General features: G+C 34.4%; 1 protein-coding gene across 1 annotated transcript; it reads left to right on the top strand.

The window, feature by feature from the left end:
• The first annotated feature begins 6,499 nt into the window (after positions 1-6,499).
• LOC126660419 (uncharacterized) lies at positions 6,500-11,750 on the top strand. The gene is made up of 5 exons (XM_050353913.2): positions 6,500-6,984; positions 7,731-8,439; positions 9,002-9,365; positions 9,868-10,250; positions 11,433-11,750. The coding sequence occupies exons 1-4, from the start codon at positions 6,741-6,743 to the stop codon at positions 9,916-9,918; spliced, it is 1,368 nt and encodes a 455-aa protein (XP_050209870.1). The 5' UTR covers positions 6,500-6,740; the 3' UTR covers positions 9,919-10,250; positions 11,433-11,750.
• The last annotated feature ends 655 nt before the right edge of the window (positions 11,751-12,405 follow it).

Genomic DNA, 12,405 nt, shown 5'->3' with positions numbered 1-12,405 from the left:
GCAACGGGACGGGGATCTAAAACATTTCCCTCCCCATGAAAAACCCAGACTTTATAATCTGCCACAAACCCTTTCTGCAGAATGTGTAGCTTCACCGTTTCGATGTCTCGATAACTCATATTTTTACATCTTGTCCTAGGACAGGGGCATTTAATCTCTGGGCCACTCATACACGCGGGATGGCGTAAAACAAAATTAATAAACTCCTGCACACGCTCGGTAAAGCCTGGGTATAGCAACCCGCCCTGGAGCCGCCTATACATCCAACTTCGGTTTGTATTCATTTCTGTAGCACGGATAATTAGGAGGGGTTTTTGCTCGGAAATAGCAAAGTCAGTGTAATTGACTGCTTTAAAGGTATGGACCTATCCCATTCGCAAAACTGGCGCCCCTTAACTCGGCCACGATATATGCCTAGCAACGGAGAAAATATTCGGTAGCCTTCCGGCGTCGTTCTCCTTCAGTGCGATATTTAGTATATGTGGTGTAACGCTAATTATATATTCCGCGAGGAATAAGCGTTACAGAACATATACTATACATCCACCCGGAGAACAAACGCTGGAAAACAACCAAATATTTTTCTACCGCTACTAGACATATATGGTTTTCGTGATCGAGATACGGAGGACCAATTTTGCGAACTGTACAAACTGTACAATCCCGTGTCGTTCAATCGCTTGAACACACGGGACGGGAAATCTATGGCCAGGTTTACGATTTTATTCGGTGGGAATAAAATCGAGGTCATTTTAGGTTGAAACAGCTTATAAATTAACTGATTATAAATAAAAAATAATAATAATAACATTACTTACTTGTTGCAGAGCAGAACCGCAACAGATAAAAAAAATATAAGAAATGTCGGACCGCTGCAACCAACTGACGGCTACCAAACCTATATATCACGCTAAAAGTATATTAAATTTCTAGAAAAAATTGGGCAGCACTTCCCCAAAAAAATGAACATCACCCATTTTTCAGAGAAGTCCTGCAAGAAAATTACAATTCACAAACTAAAATACAATCCAATTAAACAACTCATAGGCCTAAACATTTTATTAAATAACAAAATAACCTAAAAGAATCAGATTACCCGAAAATCCAAAAGTGACCTAATTAAACAATTATTAAACCTAATAAAATAAAAAATCAAATTACACATTTTAATAACAAATTCATCTAAACCAATTACATAAACATAAATAATTATTATTAACTAGCAAAATAATATTTAAACTACCAACATATTAAAATAATTACAATAATTAATTAATCTAAATTATCCAATTAAACTACCTAATCAATAATCACACAAATAATTAATAAGCAAATTTATTCAACTAATTAATTAAGCAAATTTATTCGACTAATTGATTAAGCAATTAAACATCTAGTAAAAAAAATTAACAATTTTAATCTAATTTAACTTAATTTAACCTAACATTTGATTAAATAACAATTAATTTAAACAACTTAATTTAATCTAATTAATAAACCAAAACTAACCAAATATGGCAGCGAGCGGGGCAGCGGCGGCACTGCGGCAGTGGCGGCAGTGGGGGCAGTGGGATCAGGCGATGGCGGCAGCGCGGTGGTGAAGGACGATGGCGGCAGCGTGGTGGTGCAGGAGGGTATGGCGGCAGCGTGTGGTGAAGGAGATGGCAGAAAATAGGAAGGAGGAGGAGAGAGGCGATGGCGGCAGCGTGTGGTGAAGGAGGAGGAGAGAGGCGATGGCGGCAGCGTCTGGTGAGGGAGGAGGAGAACGGCGGAGAGGGAAAAAAAACCAGAAAATGGAAGAGAAGAGAAGAAAGCAGCGTTTTAATTAGGTTTAAATTTAGCGACGGATAAATTCCGTCGCTAATCTTAAACCCAGTTGAAACGCACCGTTTCACTTATACGGTTGGCGACGGATATAGCGACAGATGTATTAAACCGTCGCCAACCTTTTAATTGAAACGGTGCGTTTCCATTTGGTCCAAATTTAGCGACGGATTTGTAAGTCCGTCGCCAAATTTGGACCAAATTGAGGCGCCATAAACTCCCGCCATGTTCCCGCCACATTAGTGACGGAATAGCGACGGATACCGCCGCCGCTAAGGTGGCGGGAGCTTACCCGCCATAATATTTACCGTATTGGCGACGGATTATGCGTCTGTCGCTGTGTCCGTTGCCAATTTTACTTATTAGCGACGGAAATTTAGTCCGTCGCTAATTTCCGTCGCTAATAAGCTGTTTTCTAGTAGTGATAGGTTGAATAACTTTTTGCTTTCAAATGGTTTTTCCAAAAGCAAGGTTGATACAGCTCTTTTTACAGAAACTCATAAGCATGACATTCTTTTTGTCCAAATATATGTTGATGATATCATTTTTGGTGCTACTAATGAGCTTCTTCGCCAAGAGTTTGCTACTTGTATGACTAAAGAATTTGAGATGAGTCTCATGGGGGAGCATAAGTTCTTCCTTGGACTTCAAATCAAACAAAACAATGATGGAATCTTCATCAATCAATCCAAGTACACAAAAGAGATGCTCAAGAAGTTTGGCATGGAGACCTCATCAAGTAGCAAGACGCCAATGAGTACCACAACCAAATTGGACAAAGACGAATCAGGTAAATGCATTGATATTAAAATGTATAGAGGTATGATCGGTTCACTCCTTTATCTTACCGCTAGTAGACACGATACTATGTTTAGTGTATGCTTATGTGCTCATTTTCAAGCTTGTCCATTTGCATGTCGTTAAACATATTTTCAAGTATTTGCATGGCACTATAAGCCTAGGAATTTGGCACCCTAGAAATGTAGACCCTAGGTTGCTTGGCTACTCCGATGCCGACTATGCAGGTTGTCTTTTAGAGCAAAGTAACTCCGGGAATTGCCAATTTTTGGGTCATAGTTTGATCTCATGGATTAGCAAGAAACAAGTATATGCGGCTTTGTCAACCGCGGAAGCCGAATATGTAGCGGCCGGTTGTTGTTGTGCTCAAATCCTATGGCTTGAGCAACAACTTTTGGACTATGGTGTTACACTTAGTCACATTCCCATCAAATGTGACAGCACTAGTGCAATTAACCTATCCAAGAACCCTATTCAATACTCAAAGAGTAAACACATAGATATCCGTCATTATTTTATACGTGATCATGTGCAAAAGGGAGACATTGTATTCGAATTCATCGATACAACTAACCAGTTTGCAGATATTTTTACCAAGCCTCTTAATAAAGAACGTATGAATTTTATCATTAGAGAGCTTGGTATGCTAGATGAGAGCTCTTTGTCTTGATTTGCAGGTTGAATTGTTCAGTATCATTTATCCTTCATGTGTGTTATGTCGATTTTTTATTATTGTTTGGACCAACGTTGAAAATTTATCATGTTCATTGAATCAAGACAAAAAGTCAGTGAATGCTCTTTTTGAACCCTATTAGGTTAGGTCTTGGTTGGGTGAATCCTAAGAGATCGCCTTTAGCAGACATATCCTTAAGGATTCAATTACTCATCTAATCGTCAAGTTGATCTTCTATGATGGGTTCCAAACACATGGATCCAATTCTTGGACTGATATATTCGATTTCCATCACGGTCCATTTATAACCCGAGCCTATATTAGTTCAATCCAAATCTGCTTAATTTTATATCGTATCGAAAATTATTAGTCCAATATATAGCATGGAAATATCTTGTAAAAACACATGAAAGGTCATTTTTTTCAAAAGAAAAAAAAGAGGCAAATTAAACCCAAAAAATAAAGGGCTAATTACCCAATATACCTAAATTTGGGCAAGGTTTACTTTTATACTGACCAAACTTATTGTTTACTTTTCACACCACCCAAAATAAGAATTATAACCTAATTGCTTTGAATTATAACTTTCTTACCGTTTTTTCTTTTTCCCTTTGATTTTGACGGTTTCTTCTTCTTCTTCTCCGTGATTCTCGTTCTGCTCCTCCACGATCTCTGCGATCAAAGTTCTGGTGCTCCACGTTCTTACTCACTTTCTTCCATTATCACATTCGTTTAAGTTTTCATCTTCATTATCTCATACATTTCAGTTATCTTCTTCATTATCTTCGCCATTCCGCCTCCGCCGTTCCGTTTTTGCTGTTCCATCTCCGTCGTTTCGCCTCCGTCGTTCCACCTTTGTCGCCGCGCCATCTTTCTTTTCTCTTTTGATTTTAGATCTGAAATTTTTTGTTCTTTATGTTTTCATTTTCAGATCTGTAATTTGTTTATCTTTTACTGTTTATTCACCATTAAACATGTATAAAGAGTATTTTTTAAGAATTTCATACTTATTTCATGATATGTAGAATAATTTTGTGATTTTATGTAATAAAATTCTGTTAACTCTGCATTTTTTTGTGTTTTGTTGTATTTCTGCGTTTTTTTTATTCTGCAGAAGGATTTGTAGATGATGATTGATTGCTGAATTACTGTAATGTTACAGTGTTGTTGATTTTATGTTGACTTTATGTTGATATCAACTAATTTTTTTTATTTTAACATTGACAAACAAAATAATATTGTCTATGAAATAAATGCCTCCTGTAAGTTTGCGGAATAGATGTTTATTTAAAAAGCAGCAGGATGGAATGTGAAGTGCACATATTTGTTTGAATGATTGATCTCTTTGTGTTTTTTTCTCGGTAAACGTTCTGAAATTCCCTACATAAACATATGTTATTGGTATTCAGCCATTTTTATATAACTTTCATTTTCTTGAGTGTTATTTTATTAGAATATACTAAATTCATTTCGGCATTTTTAAAATTTGGTTGGTTTTTTTGCTCCTTATATTATGTTCTACGTACAAATTTTATTATAAAATCAATGTTGAATTTTATTGATGTACAATTATTTAAGCTATATTAATCAAAATCAACGCAAAATCAACTTAATGTCAACCTAAAATCAACCTAAAATTAACATGCACATATCCCTAAAATTAATTGAAGATCAACACAAAATCAACATGTGTATACTATTTGTCATTAAAATTAATCAAATATCAACTCAAAATCAACACAAAATCAATATAAAATCAACATGTGTACATTATTTATTGTTGATATTTTTGTCAGTTTTAATATCAACACAATATCAACATAATATCAACAACATTTAATAAACTGGATAATATTAATTTTATAAATCTTTTTAACACTAATTTTTATTTTTAATATTTATTTACCTTTATTTTGCTAATAATTAATCAAAATTTATTATTTATCATATATTTTATTTTTTATATATATCAATATAAAATCAACATTAAATTAATCAAAGATTAATAAATTATTTTTTCAATCTAAAATACCAACACAAAATCAACATAATATCAACATAAATTCAAATTTGTAATATAATAATAATTCAGAATCATTATTTATATTTTTTACCTATACCAAAATCAACACCATGTCAACACTATATCAACATAAGATCAATATTGTAACATTACAATAATTTAACATCATTATTGTCTTCTTCACCGATGCTAAAATCAACAAAATATCAACCGAAAATTAACACCATATCAACATTGTAAAATTACAATAATGCAACATCATTATATGTCTTCTTTTCCGATACTACCATATCATTATCTAGTCTCAATTTAATTTAATTTAATTTTTTTAGTTTATTTCACAGACAATGTTATCTTAGTTGTCAATGTAAAAATAAAAAAAATCAGTTGATATCAACATAAAGCCAACATAAAGTCAACAACACTGTAACATTACAATAATTCAGCAATCAATCATCATCTACAAATCGTTCTGCAGAATTAAAAAAAAACGCAGAAACACAAGAAAAATGCAGAAATAACAGAATTTTATTCCATAAAATCACAAAATTATTCTACATTACATGAAATGAGTATTAGATTATTTAAAGATAATCTTTATACATGTTTAATGGTTGAAAACAACAGTAATAAATAAATAAATTACAGATCTGAAAATGAAAAAAAAAAAAGAACAGCAAATTTCAGATCTAAAATCAAAAAGAGAAAAGAAAGATGGCGCGGCGAGATAAAGGTGGAACGACGGAGGCGAAACGACGAAGATGGAACAGCAAAAATGAAACGGCGGATGCGGATTGATGCGAAGAACAAATCTGAAATTTGTGTGAAAGATGAATTGAAAGAGAAAGGAGAGAGAAATTTGAGGAGAGAGAAAATAATTGTAATTATGAAGATTTGTGTTATTAGGGTTCTATTTATATGGATGGTATAAAAGTAATAATTTCTCCCTTACATGGTAGTTTTAAAATGCCAAGTATGTGTTGGTATAAAAGTAAATCAAATATGAATGTTGGTTATTTGAGTAAGAAGCCCAAAAATAAAATTGAAAAGTAATTGATAAAAACCGAACCAAATTTTACGGTTCAAAATTGCGATTTGGTTTGCTTACCTACAAAAAGCCAAAGCGATTTGGTTGGTTTGCTGCGCACTGTGCGGCCCTACCCATAGTCACAAGCAACACAAATATTCACACGCCATTCTCAAACCTATCGTTTTATTTTGTTCCTTTCTCTGTCTTTTCGATCCAAAATTCCAAACCCTAAAACCTAAAACCAAAATTCAAACCCTAGATTCTTCTCAATTCAAATCTATTTTGATGATAATCATCTCAAATCTATCATCGCCGTCGTATTTTTCTTCTTCTAGCAAACCCTAGCAGATCGATTTGGGTTTTTTTTATATTATTTATTTAATTATTCTCAGATGGAGGGCTCTGTGGTTCAGGATCTCGGAGCCCCGGAGTCATGGGAGGTTGCCGATTTGGACGAAACGATGAGTCGTTTAATGTTAAATAAAAACAAGATGAACAACCAGGTTCAAGAGCTACCTCGAGATTCTCCTTTGAATTCTGCTTCGAGCTCTGGGTCTTGTTCTGGTGAGGATTTAAACAATCAGGTTGACCAGTTTCTTCGTGAAGCCTTGCAGAACCCTCGCGAACGCCTTTCCAGTAATTTTCTTATTGATTTATTTTTTTATTTTTATGTTTGTAATTCGATTTTTAATTACTTAATTACTCTTTTGATGATGTGATTATGTGGGTTGGTTGTGAAATAGGATTTAGCTAAAACGAAGTGTTAAATTATGATTATTTAGATTATGATGATGTGGCACCAATTGAAGTGGATGCTAAAAGAATTTTTGTTCTTAGGGTGGATAATGTTATTGAATTAATGGTAATTTGATTATCAGATGTTATTTTGAGGTTAACAAAATTACATTACTTACTAGAAATAAGGAATCTCTCAAATTTGTCACCTTGCAAGAAGAGTAAGACTTTTGTTTTGAATCTTTTTAATATCAATTTTTTTAGTTGGAATTTAGTTTTTATAGATTATGGAATTCTATTATTTGCTCTTTTTGTTCCCACAGAATGATGAATTGGTTTTTAGCTTCATCCTCTTATGTTCTTGCTATTGACTCTTTTTTTCATCTTTCTAATAGTAGATGCGAACTTTGTTTTCAATCTATAATATCATCTATATTTTTTAGAAAATTCAACTAATATTTAGTGGACAGTGATGTCAACTAAGAGTCCCTTTATTCAAATTCTAATATTGGATTTAAGTGCATTTGCAGTTCATCTGGCTTTATATTTCTGATTGATTAATTGCTAACCGGTGATTGAGCTGATATATAAATTTTACCTATGTATTACTTCTGATACGAATAAGACACCCATTTATTTCGTTGCAGTTCTGAGGATGGAGCAGGACATTGAAAAGTTTATCTGTGATCCTACATTACAACAATTAGAATTTCAGCAGTTGCCTACCTCATATTTGAGGCTGGCAGCACACCGTGTGGCCCAACATTATTCTCTGCAGTCAATGGTGTTGCTAGATAATAATTTACCGGATGGTTCTGGTTCCAGAATTATTGTCCGCAAGACTCCTGAGTGTAGGATGCCTTTGACACGCTTGGCTGACATCCCTGTGAATATTCCATCAGAAGACAGCAGTGTCGTTAAAGTTGCAATTAAGCAAAGGCCCAACAAACGATCTCAAGGTGCCAACAGCGCAGGTTCCAATTCCGCAAAGGGCAATAGCTCCAAAAGTGTAGAAGAAAGAAAAGAGGAGTACAACAGGGCACGTGCAAGAATCTTTAACTCTAGTAGTCCCATTTCTGCTCCTATCGCAAAACCAGAAAGTGAACCAAGATTGCAAGATGGTTCTCAGCATGGTTTGTTGGGTGTGATGAAGACAGAAGAAAAATCCTCTTCAGGAAATTTAGATGTAAATTCTGGTAGAGGTGCTACTGAATCTTCTATGAATAACAATAGATCAGCTAGAACTAGGGCTGAAAAGGAACCAGTAAGCAGGTATAAACCAAACAATAGGGTAGCCATTTTTCGAGACCGTGAAATTGATAGGAAGGATCCAGACTATGACCGAAGCTATGACAGGTATTTTTATTAATTTAGCAAGTCTTAATTTGTTTAACAATTCTATGGAGTTCAATTCAGTGATTGTTAGGGGTCTACATGGTGGAGGCAAAGAAATAAGATAAGGAAATGACAACACAAACATAGCACATGGCTGTGTATACTTATGGAGAGATTTTGTATTGCGGAACTTACGATTAAAAATGATAGATTTTAGTCTGCTTCCTTTATCTAGGCATATGCTTGTCAATTATTCTGGTACATATGGCATAAAAAGTCAGCTGATTTTTTTTGTTTCTCTCTTAATTTACGGGGATTACTCTCCATACCTATTCCATCTAATAGCTGGGACTCATTTGTGCTAAAAGTTGCCTTATTATGCATAACTTGCATCCTTAATGTAAGAAAAAAAAGGATGATGACTATATGGAGTTGGTGTTATGTGCCATTCTATGTTTTCGAACCTGACTAATCTACTCTTGAATGGTTTCAATTATTTCTAATGATGCTGACAAACTTAACTGCCAGTGAAATTGTATTTTTTGTTCAAGATGGATATTTTAGTAATGTATTTCTCATCCAGGTATTTGCAAAGATTTGATCCTGGATTTGGATTCAATGGAGGTCCATACACTATGCAGCCAATGTATACCCCTGCAGTGAATTACAACACTGAATTTCCACAACTTGGTTCCAGCCATAGACCGCATATATCTGAACACCAACCTCAACCATTGCCTCAGCATCTGCCTGGGTCATGGGGTGTGCCATCAAACCCTGCTGGAATTGGTTATGGCCCTCCAGAAACAATGATGCAACCGTTCACTCCAAATCATGTTGGTGCGCGCTCCACATCTGCCATTTACTTGCACTCCTCTCAATATCCCTGTCAGCGCTCAGGAATGCCTTTCATCCACCCTCATGAACATGTTCAGCCATTTTCACAGGTATGGAGTCCTCATCTGTCATTGGTAATTGGATAGATTACCATCACGAATACTCATTTGTTGTTGGGGACCTTCATTTGGAAGTCCGTGTTAGATTATCTATAGTCAGACGATTCTGAAATTCTTTAGGACAAGTTTCTTCAGTCAATTAGTTTTCGTAATTAAGGTCTTCACATGATAAAGATTTCATGTTAATCTGTTTTGGGTGATATATGTGAGCAGCACGATGTATAATCATGTCTGCAGTATAGTGGTATCCCTAACTACGCTGTTGAGTCGTAGTAAACCTATTTTCCCCTTTGAAGAGGATTAATGGAAACTTAGTTGAGTGATCACGTACTAGTTTCTTATTTTATATTTAAGGGAGTGAGATTAATAAGAAACAATAAAATGCCATCTATGACTTAATGTTATACCTGCTCGTCTGATTCTTTTATTTGTCTTTATTGCCATTTATGGGTATGAATCATCATATTAATTGTTACTTTTTTTCTTGTTGCAGTCTCATCAACAACAACCTGATGCAAGCTATGGTTTAGCCCGGCCCCGGTGAGGGGCTTGGGCCATGCCTGCACCCTGCTAGCTGGAATTTGTACTCGGAATGTTTATGGATGACGCAACATCACATATTAGCTCAATTTGCAGGTGTGCAGGCATAAGGATCCGAGGTGGCTGGGAGTGGACATCCTCAAATATGATCCATTCTGCCCGCCTCGGTATCACTTGAAGCTTCTTCTTTTTGCGATATAGGATGAAGAAGCTCGAAGGCTCGGAAGATAGATAGGTGAATGATTGAGAGCCCTGTTTTACCAATGATGATGATGAAAATCAAAATTTGTACTAGAATTATCGGAGATGGAAATGCTGTTCTTTGTTTGGGTGAAGGTATGTGTTGTTTCATCAATCTATTGTTTTTTTTGTCTTGAGGGATATTTGGTATCAATATAAAATATCTTTTATATCTAAAGCTAAGAGCAAGAATCAATGTCTATGGTATCTAAAATATCTTTATATTTGAAATTAAGAGCAAAGGAATGAAGTCAGAACTGCAAACGGAAGATTGATGATTTGTGATGCTCTTACAATTTTTCCCCTCTGTTGAAAGATAAATTACAGTAACTGTATCAATGAAGTTATGTGCAATAGAACTCTTTCTTATATAAGGTGGCCGTGTGGTGTCATGGCAGTGAGACACTTTGTATTTAGGGTGGTTCAGCAGCTGTTATGGTGACATGGTAGTTTGATTATAACGTGGTTGAAATTATTTGAAATTTATTGCCCTTTTTATCTAACTAATAGCTTGGTTTAAGCAGACTGCATGAATTTTTGCATGACTTTAATTTTATTATACGTTTTTCATCTGGTGGTTACAATGTTTGTGGAGGATCAAGTTGTGATAGTAGACTGGGTAATTGCTGACTGAATAAGGGTTGTGGCTGAAGGGGCAATAATAATGCTTGTGGAATGGTAGAGTTGGACCTCGGTGAGAGGGGTGCTGGCTAAAACTGTAGAATTAGGGTTTTCACAAGCAGTTGCAACCATAATTATTTTAACAGTTGCCTTTTCCCAATGCCATTTAAAGATTTTCATTTTTCAATACAAGCTAAACTTATGAATGACTCGTATCATGCTTTTCGTTGAAATTGAGGTCATTTCGGAACATGAATTTCTTTATCACATCCAATGGAAATTTAAAATGGTCCATTTAGCAATGTGTAAGGGTAGGTTTCTTTTGTTCAAGGTAAAAATCTTGTTTTAACTGCTTTATCGCTGTAATAGAAGTCCAAATATATAAACTTGTTTAAAATAGAATAATTTGACATTAATATGACGGATAGTTTGATTTTCTACCCATGTTTTGTGCATTGAAGCTTGAATTTTGACATGAAGCAAACTAATGAAATGTAATAAATATTGTGTAAAGCAAATCATACTTGTTGCCACTACATTTCGTAAACATGGACTGATTTAAAAACCTAAACATTGGATATCGAGATTATGCTTGTCTTTGTGTTTACTGTTGTGGGTTACATGTTTTAGTAGTTGTATGATGTGTGTTTCTTGCAGCCCCTATATGGAGCGGAAAAGGAGGATACACGAACCATTTTGGCTGAAGGTGCTATTTTGAATTCGGCTCACGGCAGCAGCCATAACTGTGCTTCACAAGGATTATTGTGGCTAGAGCGATGAAATCGATCTTTATTGTCTATTGCTATCTTTGGTTTTGGAATGTGATAGTATCTTTTTGGTTTGTTATCTAGAATTCAAAAATGTCTCTTAAAACCTATTGCAGATATCCGAAGATTTTGTTTGGGATTTAATGCTGTAAATTTCTGTAACGTTTCTCCTGAAATCATTTGTGATGTTATTTCCCTTGTGGTTCTAGCTTTTTGCCGTCTTTCCTCTTTCAGGTATATTTGTTTTCCATTTGTCAAGCTTCTGAAAACCATCAGTTTGCCACGTCATTTATACACTAACATATTAAATTATAACATGTCATTAAAATAGTGGCATTATCCTAATAGTTATTACTTATTTATACCTTTTAATGGTGATGTTATGATAATGCCATTATTTTAATGACATGTTATAATATGATAGGCTTAGTATATGGATGATGTGTTAGACTGAATTTACATAAAAAAATTTGAAAATTTTGCTCATAAAATTTACCTTATGCACATAAACTGAAAATGCTAAAATAAAAAATAAATAAAAAGAAGGCTATTGAATTTTAAAAAAGCGTTCAGACAGTAGAAAAATAGTTCTCATGCAACATAATGACGATTTTTAACTCTTTACTTTTTGCAAGAACTAAGAGGGTATTTAATTCAATTTTTTGATGAAATTTTTATTTTTAATTTTTTTAAAGTTTCATTTAAGTATTTGGTGTGTCTGAAAAAAAAAAAGTATTTGGTGTGAAAAAATTTAAAAGACTACAGATAGCTTTTTGAACCTCTACTAACTGTTTTTAGAAAAATTCTATATTAATATTTTTACTAACAACTGATATCTGCTTTAATATTACTAATTGTCTATA

This window comes from Mercurialis annua, linkage group LG8, assembly GCF_937616625.2.
Source record: "Mercurialis annua linkage group LG8, ddMerAnnu1.2, whole genome shotgun sequence".
Taxonomy (NCBI): Eukaryota; Viridiplantae; Streptophyta; class Magnoliopsida; order Malpighiales; family Euphorbiaceae; genus Mercurialis; species Mercurialis annua.
This window is presented reverse-complemented; position numbering and strand designations above follow the sequence as displayed.